Source organism: Haliotis asinina, chromosome 4 (genome assembly GCF_037392515.1).
Source record: "Haliotis asinina isolate JCU_RB_2024 chromosome 4, JCU_Hal_asi_v2, whole genome shotgun sequence".
NCBI lineage: Eukaryota > Metazoa > Mollusca > Gastropoda > Lepetellida > Haliotidae > Haliotis > Haliotis asinina.
The window spans coordinates 438956-451981 of record NC_090283.1 but is presented as its reverse complement, the minus strand read 5'-3'; the positions used below and the strand labels follow the sequence as shown (position 1 = coordinate 451981).

The 13026-nt window shown below is 46.9% G+C and overlaps 1 protein-coding gene across 3 annotated transcripts in view; it reads right to left on the bottom strand.

The window, feature by feature from the left end:
• Positions 1 to 13026, bottom strand: part of LOC137280690 (unconventional myosin-XVI-like) — a 236700-nt gene that overhangs the window by 58903 nt on the left and 164771 nt on the right. For 2 of the 3 annotated variants that reach the window (XM_067811903.1, XM_067811904.1), the window contains exon 32: positions 12535 to 12645. In XM_067811903.1, the coding sequence (XP_067668004.1) occupies positions 12535 to 12645 (111 nt within the window). The remainder of the gene's footprint in view (positions 1 to 12534; positions 12646 to 13026) is intronic. The other variant, XM_067811906.1, reaches the window with a different exon arrangement.

Below are 13026 nucleotides of genomic sequence, written 5' to 3'. Positions count from 1 at the left end.
ATATGGTACTATTAAAGACAGTAGAATATTTGACAGATCAGCTTAACTGCCTTTGTGAAACATGTTTCTAAACCTACAGTTTTAACCTGAATGAAATATTAAAGGTGTATGGTTTTGTGTTGTCTTTCTCGCACAGGAGTTATTTCCCTTGACAGAGGTGTGGAAAACTTTACATAATCCTTCCTAGGGTACCTGGATTTCTGGCAGGAAGAATGGGTTGGCCTCACATCTAGCATTCAGAGGATATCCACTGATGTAGAGTGTGAGATCACTAAAACTCTTGGATGAAATTTCTTGATTAAAATTGATATTTTATACTTATCGTGACTCATGCTTATTATGCTTGTCTCCTTCTTCTATCAGAACATAGTGGAACACTTGAATCTCTTGAAATTCCCTTCATTGAAGAGGATGTAAATATCAACATTCACTCACGAGTAGCCTCCCTTTAGCTCGTGTACTGGGACGCAAATCAGTCACATGACCGACCATGCTTGTCACCCTCTCCAAATCAAACAACCCAACACTCGGATTTTCAGTGAAATCCTGAGTGTCATGAGAAGGGAGGATGGGAGGGTTGACGTCATGAGTCATGATAAATATAAAATATACATATAAAATTTTAATCAGAAAATTACATGACCATCCTTATATCCTTATATCCAGCGACTTCTTTGGTAGAGATCTCTGGAGTGTGGTTTGCAAACACCATATCGGATTTCCAAAATTACCATTACCTTTGTTGACACTGGCAACCTCAGTTATAATGGTGACCTAACTGACTGTGAGAATGCAGAGCCGACCCATAGATGCATCCAGGGTATAGTGGAGACTTATCGAAACATATAATCTGGAGATATCGAGGATGTGATCATCATGAATAGCCACAGGGCAGCAAAAGCTGGAGCTGAAAGAGCCTACAAATGACAGCAAATGTTATGTACCTCTGAGAATCTGTATGGATTAGAACACGCAGATATGAATTCTGCAAGTCTGGGCAGTCACAGTAAGTCATAGTGCCCCATATATACAGAGATGGTCTGCCTGTGGTTCCATATGAAGTCAGGTATCAATAGTGGAGGATCCCCTAAAGGACTGTTGAATCCTTCTTGGGGATGAGGATCACAAGAGAGAAGAACCCTACTTGATGAGGACCACTAGAGAGAAGAAGCCTGCTTGATGAGGACCACTAGAGAGAAGAAGCCTGCTTGATGAGGACCACTAGAGAGAGAAGAACCCTGGTTGATGAGGACTACGAGAGAGAAAAACCCTGGTTGATGAGGACCACGAGAGAGAGAAGAACCATGGTTGATGAGGACTACTAGAGAGAGGAACCCTGTTTGATGAGGACCACTAGAGAGAGAAGAACCCTGGTTGATGAGGACCACGAGAGAGAGAAAAAGCCTGGTTGATGAGGACCACTAGAGAGAGAAGAACCCTGGTTGATGAGGACTACGAGAGAGAAGAACCCTGGTTGATGAGGACTACGAGAGAGAAAAACCCTGGTTGATGAGGACTACGAGAGAGAAGAACCCTGCTTAATGAGGACTACGAGAGAGAAGAAGCCTGGTTGATGAGGACTACGAGAGAGAAAAACCCTGGTTGATGAGGACCACGAGAGAGAGAAGAACCATGGTTGATGAGGACCGCTAGAGAGAAGAACCCTGCTTAATGAGGACTACGAGAGAGAAGAAGCCTGGTTGATGAGGACTACGAGAGAGAAAAACCCTGGTTGATGAGGACCACGAGAGAGAGAAGAACCATGGTTGATGAGGACTACTAGAAAGAGGAACCCTGCTTAATGAGGACTATGAGAGAGAAGAAGCCTGGTTGATGAGGACTACGAGAGAGAAGAACCCTGCTTGATGAGGACCGCTAGAGAGAAGAACCCTGTTTGATGAGGACTACGAGAGAGAGAAGAACCTTGGTTGATGAGGACCACGAGAGAGAAAAAGCCTGGTTGATGAGGACCACTAGGGAGAAGAAGCCTGCTTGATGAGGACCACTAGAGAGAGAAGAACCCTGGTTGATGAGGACTACGAGAGAGAAAAACCCTGCTTAATGAGGACTACGAGAGAGAAGAACCATGGTTGATGAGGACTACGAGAGAGAAGAACCCTGCTTAATGAGGACCACTAGAGAGAAGAACCATGGTTGATGAGGACTACTAGAGAGAAGAACCCTGCTTAATGAGGACTACAAGAGAGAAGAAGCCTGGTTGATGAGGACTATGAGAGAGAAGAAGCCTGGTTGATGAGGACTACTAGAGAGAAGAACCCTGGTTGATGAGGACCACGAGAGAGAAAAAAAGCCAGGTTGATGAGGACCACTAGGGAGAAGAAGCCTGGTTGATGAGGACCACTAGAGAGAGAAGAACCCTACTTGATGAGAACTACGAGAGAGAAGAACCCTGGTTGATGAGGACTACGAGAGAGAAAAACCCTGGTTGATGAGGACTACGAGAGAGAAGAACCCTGCTTAATGAGGACTACGAGAGAGAAGAAGCCTGGTTGATGAGGACTACGAGAGAGAAAAACCCTGGTTGATGAGGACCACGAGAGAGAGAAGAACCATGGTTGATGAGGACTACTAGAGAGAGGAACCCTGCTTAATGAGGACTACGAGAGACAAGAAGCCTGGTTGATGAGGACTACGAGAGAGAAGAACCCTGCTTGATGAGGACCGCTAGAGAGAAGAACCCTGTTTGATGAGGACCACTAGAGAGAGAAGAACCTTGGTTGATGAGGACCACGAGAGAGAAAAAGCCTGGTTGATGAGGACCACTAGGGAGAAGAAGCCTGCTTGATGAGGACCACTAGAGAGAGAAGAACCCTGGTTGATGAGGACTACGAGAGAGAAGAACCCTGCTTAATGAGGACTACGAGAGAGAAGAACCATGGTTGATGAGGACTACGAGAGAGAAGAACCCTGCTTAATGAGGACCACGAGAGAGAAGAACCATGGTTGATGAGGACTACTAGAGAGAAGAACCCTGCTTAATGAGGACTACAAGAGAGAAGAAGCCTGGTTGATGAGGACTATGAGAGAGAAGAAGCCTGGTTGATGAGGACTACTAGAGAGAAGAACCCTGGTTGATGAGGACCACGAGAGAGAAAAAAAGCCAGGTTGATGAGGACCACTAGGGAGAAGAAGCCTGGTTGATGAGGACCACTAGAGAGAGAAGAACCCTGGTTGATGAAGACTACGAGAGAGAAGAACCCTGGTTGATGAGGACTACGAGAGAGAAAAACCCTGGTTGATGAGGACTACGAGAGAGAAGAACCCTGCTTAATGAGGACTACGAGAGAGAAGAAGCCTGGTTGATGAGGACTACGAGAGAGAAAAACCCTGGTTGATGAGGACCACGAGAGAGAGAAGAACCATGGTTGATGAGGACCGCTAGAGAGAAGAACCCTGCTTAATGAGGACTACGAGAGAGAAGAAGCCTGGTTGATGAGGACTACGAGAGAGAAAAACCCTGGTTGATGAGGACCACGAGAGAGAGAAGAACCATGGTTGATGAGGACTACTAGAGAGAGGAACCCTGCTTAATGAGGACTACGAGAGAGAAGAAGCCTGGTTGATGAGGACTACGAGAGAGAAGAACCCTGCTTGATGAGGACCGCTAGAGAGAAGAACCCTGTTTGATGAGGACCACTAGAGAGAGAAGAACCTTGGTTGATGAGGACCACGAGAGAGAAAAAGCCTGGTTGATGAGGACCACTAGGGAGAAGAAGCCTGCTTGATGAGGACCACTAGAGAGAGAAGAACCCTGGTTGATGAGGACCACGAGAGAGAAGAACCCTGCTTAATGAGGACTACGAGAGAGAAGAACCATGGTTGATGAGGACTACGAGAGAGAAGAACCCTGCTTCATGAGGACCACGAGAGAGAAGAACCATGGTTGATGAGGACTACTAGAGAGAAGAACCCTGCTTAATGAGGACTACAAGAGAGAAGAAGCCTGGTTGATGAGGACTATGAGAGAGAAGAAGCCTGGTTGATGAGGACTACTAGAGAGAAGAACCCTGGTTAATGAGGACCACGAGAGAGAAAAAAAGCCAGGTTGATGAGGACCACTAGGGAGAAGAAGCCTGGTTGATGAGGACCACTAGAGAGAGAAGACCCCTGGTTGATGAGGACTACGAGAGAGAAGAACCCTGGTTGATGAGGACTACGAGAGAGAAAAACCCTGGTTGATGAGGACCACGAGAGAGAGAAGAACCATGGTTGATGAGGACTACTAGAGAGAGGAACCCTGTTTGATGAGGACCACTAGAGAGAGAAGAACCCTGGTTGATGAGGACCACGAGAGAGAGAAAAAGCCTGTTTGATGAGGACCACTAGAGAGAGAAGAACCCTGGTTGATGAGGACTACGAGAGAGAAGAACCCTGGTTGATGAGGACTACGAGAGAGAAAAACCCTGGTTGATGAGGACTACGAGAGAGAAGAACCCTGCTTAATGAGGACTACGAGAGAGAAGAAGCCTGGTTGATGAGGACTACGAGAGAGAAAAACCCTGGTTGATGAGGACCACGAGAGAGAGAAGAACCATGGTTGATGAGGACCGCTAGAGAGAAGAACCCTGCTTAATGAGGACTACGAGAGAGAAGAAGCCTGGTTGATGAGGACTACGAGAGAGAAAAACCCTGGTTGATGAGGACCACGAGAGAGAGAAGAACCATGGTTGATGAGGACTACTAGAGAGAGGAACCCTGCTTAATGAGGACTATGAGAGAGAAGAAGCCTGGTTGATGAGGACTACGAGAGAGAAGAACCCTGTTTGATGAGGACCGCTAGAGAGAAGAACCCTGTTTGATGAGGACTACGAGAGAGAGAAGAACCTTGGTTGATGAGGACCACGAGAGAGAAAAAGCCTGGTTGATGAGGACCACTAGGGAGAAGAAGCCTGCTTGATGAGGACCACTAGAGAGAGAAGAACCCTGGTTGATGAGGACTACGAGAGAGAAGAACCCTGCTTAATGAGGACTACGAGAGAGAAGAACCATGGTTGATGAGGACTACGAGAGAGAAGAACCCTGCTTAATGAGGACCACTAGAGAGAAGAACCATGGTTGATGAGGACTACTAGAGAGAAGAACCCTGCTTAATGAGGACTACAAGAGAGAAGAAGCCTGGTTGATGAGGACTATGAGAGAGAAGAAGCCTGGTTGATGAGGACTACTAGAGAGAAGAACCCTGGTTGATGAGGACCACGAGAGAGAAAAAAAGCCAGGTTGATGAGGACCACTAGGGAGAAGAAGCCTGGTTGATGAGGACCACTAGAGAGAGAAGAACCCTACTTGATGAGGACTACGAGAGAGAAGAACCCTGGTTGATGAGGACTACGAGAGAGAAAAACCCTGGTTGATGAGGACCACGAGACAGAAGAACCCTGCTTAATGAGGACTACGAGAGAGAAGAAGCCTGGTTGATGAGGACTACGAGAGAGAAAAACCCTGGTTGATGAGGACCACGAGAGAGAGAAGAACCATGGTTGATGAGGACCGCTAGAGAGAAGAACCCTGCTTAATGAGGACTACGAGAGAGAAGAAGCCTGGTTGATGAGGACTACGAGAGAGAAAAACCCTGGTTGATGAGGACCACGAGAGAGAGAAGAACCATGGTTGATGAGGACTACTAGAGAGAGGAACCCTGCTTAATGAGGACTACGAGAGAGAAGAAGCCTGGTTTATGAGGACTACGAGAGAGAAGAACCCTGCTTGATGAGGACCGCTAGAGAGAAGAACCCTGTTTGATGAGGACCACTAGAGAGAGAAGAACCTTGGTTGATGAGGACCACGAGAGAGAAAAAGCCTGGTTGATGAGGACCACTAGGGAGAAGAAGCCTGCTTGATGAGGACCACTAGAGAGAGAAGAACCCTGGTTGATGAGGACTACGAGAGAGAAGAACCCTGCTTAATGAGGACTACGAGAGAGAAGAACCATGGTTGATGAGGACTACGAGAGAGAAGAACCCTTCTTAATGAGGACCACGAGAGAGAAGAACCATGGTTGATGAGGACTACTAGAGAGAAGAACCCTGCTTAATGAGGACTACAAGAGAGAAGAAGCCTGGCTGATGAGGACTATGAGAGAGAAGAAGCCTGGTTGATGAGGACTACTAGAGAGAAGAACCCTGGTTGATGAGGACCACGAGAGAGAAAAAAAGCCAGGTTGATGAGGACCACTAGGGAGAAGAAGCCTGGTTGATGAGGACCACTAGAGAGAGAAGAACCCTGGTTGATGAGGACTACGAGGGAGAAGAACCCTGGTTGATGAGGACTACGAGAGAGAAAAACCCTGGTTGATGAGGACTACGAGAGAGAAGAACCCTGCTTAATGAGGACTACGAGAGAGAAGAAGCCTGGTTGATGAGGACTACGAGAGAGAAAAACCCTGGTTGATGAGGACCACGAGAGAGAGAAGAACCATGGTTGATGAGGACTACTAGAGAGAGGAACCCTGCTTAATGAGGACTACGAGAGAGAAGAAGCCTGGTTGATGAGGACTACGAGAGAGAAGAACCCTGCTTGATGAGGACCGCTAGAGAGAAGAACCCTGTTTGATGAGGACCACTAGAGAGAGAAGAACCTTGGTTGATGAGGACCACGAGAGAGAAAAAGCCTGGTTGATGAGGACCACTAGGGAGAAGAACCCTGGTTGATGAGGACTACGAGAGAGAAGAACCCTGCTTAATGAGGACTACGAGAGAGAAGAACCATGGTTGATGAGGACTACGAGAGAGAAGAACCCTGCTTAATGAGGACCACTAGAGAGAAGAACCATGGTTGATGAGGACTACTAGAGAGAAGAACCCTGCTTAATGAGGACTACAAGAGAGAAGAAGCCTGGTTGATGAGGACTATGAGAGAGATGAAGCCTGGTTGATGAGGACTACTAGAGAGAAGAACCCTGCTTGATGAGGACCACGAGAGAGAAAAAAAGCCAGGTTGATGAGGACCACTAGGGAGAAGAAGCCTGGTTGATGAGGACCACTAGAGAGAGAAGAACCCTACTTGATGAGGACTACGAGAGAGAAGAACCCTGGTTGATGAGGACTACGAGAGAGAAAAACCCTGGTTGATGAGGACTACGAGAGAGAAGAACCCTGCTTAATGAGGACTACGAGAGAGAAGAAGCCTGGTTGATGAGGACTACGAGAGAGAAAAACCCTGGTTGATGAGGACCACGAGAGAGAGAAGAACCATGGTTGATGAGGACCGCTAGAGAGAAGAACCCTGCTTAATGAGGACTACGAGAGAGAAGAAGCCTGGTTGATGAGGACTACGAGAGAGAAAAACCCTGGTTGATGAGGACCACGAGAGAGAGAAGAACCATGGTTGATGAGGACTACTAGAGAGAGGAACCCTGCTTAATGAGGACTACGAGAGAGAAGAAGCCTGGTTGATGAGGACTACGAGAGAGAAGAACCCTGGTTGATGAGGACCACGAGAGAGAGAAGAACCATGGTTGATGAGGACCGCTAGAGAGAAGAACCCTGCTTAATGAGGACTACGAGAGAGAAGAAGCCTGGTTGATGAGGACTACGAGAGAGAAAAACCCTGGTTGATGAGGACCACGAGAGAGAGAAGAACCATGGTTGATGAGGACTACTAGAGAGAGGAACCCTGCTTAATGAGGACTATGAGAGAGAAGAAGCCTGGTTGATGAGGACTACGAGAGAGAAGAACCCTGCTTGATGAGGACCGCTAGAGAGAAGAACCCTGTTTGATGAGGACTACGAGAGAGAGAAGAACCTTGGTTGATGAGGACCACGAGAGAGAAAAAGCCTGGTTGATGAGGACCACTAGGGAGAAGAAGCCTGCTTGATGAGGACCACTAGAGAGAGAAGAACCCTGGTTGATGAGGACTACGAGAGAGAAGAACCCTGCTTAATGAGGACTACGAGAGAGAAGAACCATGGTTGATGAGGACTACGAGAGAGAAGAACCCTGCTTAATGAGGACCACTAGAGAGAAGAACCATGGTTGATGAGGACTACTAGAGAGAAGAACCCTGCTTAATGAGGACTACAAGAGAGAAGAAGCCTGGTTGATGAGGACTATGAGAGAGAAGAAGCCTGGTTGATGAGGACTACTAGAGAGAAGAACCCTGGTTGATGAGGACCACGAGAGAGAAAAAAAGCCAGGTTGATGAGGACCACTAGGGAGAAGAAGCCTGGTTGATGAGGACCACTAGAGAGAGAAGAACCCTACTTGATGAGGACTACGAGAGAGAAGAACCCTGGTTGATGAGGACTACGAGAGAGAAAAACCCTGGTTGATGAGGACCACGAGACAGAAGAACCCTGCTTAATGAGGACTACGAGAGAGAAGAAGCCTGGTTGATGAGGACTACGAGAGAGAAAAACCCTGGTTGATGAGGACCACGAGAGAGAGAAGAACCATGGTTGATGAGGACCGCTAGAGAGAAGAACCCTGCTTAATGAGGACTACGAGAGAGAAGAAGCCTGGTTGATGAGGACTACGAGAGAGAAAAACCCTGGTTGATGAGGACCACGAGAGAGAGAAGAACCATGGTTGATGAGGACTACTAGAGAGAGGAACCCTGCTTAATGAGGACTACGAGAGAGAAGAACCATGGTTGATGAGGACTACTAGAGAGAAGAACCCTGCTTAATGAGGACTACAAGAGAGAAGAAGCCTGGTTGATGAGGACTATGAGAGAGAAGAAGCCTGGTTGATGAGGACTACTAGAGAGAAGAACCCTGGTTGATGAGGACCACGAGAGAGAAAAAAAGCCAGGTTGATGAGGACCACTAGGGAGAAGAAGCCTGGTTGATGAGGACCACTAGAGAGAGAAGAACCCTGGTTGATGAGGACTACGAGAGAGAAGAACCCTGGTTGATGAGGACTACGAGAGAGAAAAACCCTGGTTGATGAGGACTACGAGAGAGAAGAACCCTGCTTAATGAGGACTAGGAGAGAGAAGAAGCCTGGTTGATGAGGACTACGAGAGAGAAAAACCCTGGTTGATGAGGACCACGAGAGAGAGAAGAACCATGGTTGATGAGGACTACTAGAGAGAGGAACCCTGCTTAATGAGGACTACGAGAGAGAAGAACCCTGCTTAATGAGGACTACGAGAGAGAAGAAGCCTGGTTGATGAGGACCACGAGAGAGAGAAGAACCATGGTTGATGAGGACCGCTAGAGAGAAGAACCCTGCTTAATGAGGACTACGAGAGAGAAGAAGCCTGGTTGATGAGGACTACGAGAGAGAAAAACCCTGGTTGATGAGGACCACGAGAGAGAGAAGAACCATGGTTGATGAGGACTACTAGAGAGAGGAACCCTGCTTAATGAGGACTACGAGAGAGAAGAAGCCTGGTTGATGAGGACTACGAGAGAGAAGAACCCTGCTTGATGAGGACCGCTAGAGAGAAGAACCCTGTTTGATGAGGACCACTAGAGAGAGAAGAACATTGGTTGATGAGGACCACGAGAGAGAAAAAGCCTGGTTGATGAGGACCACTAGGGAGAAGAAGCCTGCTTGATGAGGACCACTAGAGAGAGAAGAACCCTGGTTGATGAGGACTACGAGAGAGAAGAACCCTGCTTAATGAGGACTACGAGAGAGAAGAACCATGGTTGATGAGGACTACGAGAGAGAAGAACCCTGCTTCATGAGGACCACGAGAGAGAAGAACCATGGTTGATGAGGACTACTAGAGAGAAGAACCCTGCTTAATGAGGACTACAAGAGAGAAGAAGCCTGGTTGATGAGGACTATGAGAGAGATGAAGCCTGGTTGATGAGGACTACTAGAGAGAAGAACCCTGCTTGATGAGGACCGCTAGAGAGAAGAACCCTGTTTGATGAGGACCACTAGAGAGAGAAGAACCTTGGTTGATGAGGACCACGAGAGAGAAAAAGCCTGGTTGATGAGGACCACTAGGGAGAAGAAGCCTGCTTGATGAGGACCACTAGAGAGAGAAGAACCCTGGTTGATGAGGACTACGAGAGAGAAGAACCCTGCTTAATGAGGACTACGAGAGAGAAGAACCATGGTTGATGAGGACTACGAGAGAGAAGAACCCTGCTTAATGAGGACCACTAGAGAGAAGAACCATGGTTGATGAGGACTACTAGAGAGAAGAACCCTGCTTAATGAGGACTACAAGAGAGAAGAAGCCTGGTTGATGAGGACTATGAGAGAGAAGAAGCCTGGTTGATGAGGACCACGAGAGAGAAGAACCCTGCTTGATGAGGACCACGAGAGAGAAAAAAAGCCTGGTTGATGAGGACCACTAGGGAGAAGAAGCCTGGTTGATGAGGACCACTAGAGAGAGAAGAACCCTGGTTGATGAGGACTACGAGAGAGAAAAACCCTGGTTGATGAGGACCACTAGAGATAGAACCATGGTTGATGAGGACCACTAGGGAGAAGAAGCCTGGTTGATGAGGACCACTAGAGAGAGAAGAACCCTGGTTGATGAGGACTACGAGAGAGAAGAACCCTGCTTAATGAGGACTACGAGAGAGAAGAACCCTGGTTGATGAGGACTACTAGAGAGAAGAACCGTGCTTAATGAGGACTACAAGTGAGAAGAAGCCTGGTTGATGAGGACTATGAGAGAGAAGAAGCCTGGTTGATGAGGACTACGAGAGAGAAGAACCCTGGTTGATGAGGACCACGAGAGAGAAAAAAAGCCTGGTTGATGAGGACCACTAGGGAGAAGAAGCCTGGTTGATGAGGACCACTAGAGAGAGAAGAACCCTTGTTGATGAGGACTACGAGAGAGAAAAACCCTGGTTGATGAGGACCACTAGAGAGAGAACCATGGTTGATGAGGACCACTAGAGTGAGACGAACGTGGTTGATGAGGACTATGAGAGAGGGAACCGTGGTTGAGTGTCTATGGCTGTCATCATAACCTTTAACTTGTTCTTGTTTCTGCTGTCATGTCGGGGATCCACCCTCCCAGTCTGTGGAATGTCCCAACTTCCTCTGATGTTCGGACTTCCCATGACTCTCTACATTTCCCATTAAAAAGTTTATCGGCGTTGGAGTGCCAATATAGTGTGTTCCCGGTATCTAATCAGATGGATGAATGTAAGTGATCCCTTCTCAGTAGTGTGTACCAAAGGATTTGGGATTTGACTCAGAGTAGTAGGTACTGGGAATCAAAGACCACCTTTGTCATACTGCCTAAATAGCTGTGCATCACCTGTATAGTATCTTACAAGTGATGAATCATCCCAGTTTCAATAGTAATTTGTAATCCAACAGACCTTGAATATTGTGATTTAGCCTTAAACTGTCATCAAAATTCCTGACTCTCCATTAGATTTTCAGCTATTTTAAATGCAAAGTCTTGAAATCCAGCATCAAGGGAAGGGGATTTGACTTGTTCCTTTTCTTTTATCAGACACATAGGAGTCCATTCCTTTAAGAATAGCCCAAATGCTCTTGATACTGGAGTGAAGATCAGACACATGGGAGTCCATTCCTTTAAGAATAGCCTAAACACTCTAGATACTGGAGTGAAGAAATCCCTCATTCAAATCCTTCATGACCTCAAAGTGGTGGAATGACTGAGGCAACTTTTCATCTGAAACAAAGAGTCACTGGCCATTCCATGTCTGACTGCCATGCATCAGGAAAGGGTGGCTTTGACTGTGGACACAGGACATCTAGTACAGCAACATGTCAGGAAATGTGTATCTGGACATGGGTGCCTCTCTAAACACTTTAAACATTGCTTTATCAACCAGCAATTACTTTTCAGCCCCTGGGGAGGAAGAAATATGTTTTTTCATGCCTTGGAGTTTCAACCAATACAAGAAAACGAAACCCAAGAAATTTTTCAAGAAACGTTTGTTCAGAGAACAAGTACATACATGCATTTATGAGGACCACATATAAAATTCTGAGACTTTCTCTCCATCAGGGGAGCTTACTCCTGGTAAGAGTGTTTGGAGGACCACAAGGAAGAAAGACGGCACAAAATCATGGATTTAAAATTTAATTCAAGGTGAACCTGTGGATTGTGAAACAAGTTGCAGGAAGAAGGCAAACAAAATAAATGTCAGACTGATGTATTCGTACTGAGTTATTAATACATGTACTGACATATTCATACTGATGTATTTGTACTGACATATCCATATTGACACATCCTATACTGACATATCTGTACTGATGTATCAGTACATTCTTTCAGACTAATCAGCTGTGTTCAACAAACACTCAGTGGCCGAAGTCATCAGGCAGACACATGACAACTCCCCAAGCAGACACATGACAACTCCCCAAGCAGACACATGACAACTCCCCAAGCAGACACATGACAACTCACCAAATACATGTGTACATTCATCAGAGAGGCACATGTAAACTCATCAGGCAGACACAATTATAATCAATCACCAGGCAGACACATGTTACCTCACCACGTAGGCACATGATAATTCACCAGGCAGAGACATGTAGACTCACCAGGCAGATAAATGTTAACTCACCAGGCAGACATATACACACTAATCAGGCAGACACATGTTAGCTCACCATCCTTGTAGATGTCCACAGCATTGGGAGTAGGGCGGAGGCGGAAGTTGAGCGGGGAGGAACCACCACTGTTGTCCATCACTGGCTGCATTGGTGGCACAGGGACAGCTGCTGCAACAGACACAGCAGTCATCTATATAGCAAGATAGAAGGGTGGGGATTAACTCCTGAGAGTGGAGCAGACACAGGGTGGGGACTAACACCTGAGAGCAGAGCAGACACAGGGTGAGGATTAACACCTCAGAGTGGAGCAGACACAGGGTAGGGATTAACACCTCAGAGTGGAGCAGACACAGGGTGGGGATTAACACCTGAAAGTGGCGCAGACACAGGGTGGGGATTAACACCTGAGATTGGAGCAGACACAGGGTGGGGATTAACACCTGAGATTGGAGCAGACACAGGGTGGGGATTAACACCTGGGAATGGAATTGATACAGGACCATCATTTACACACCAGTCAGTCATGGGACAAAGGTCAATGTGGAGGTA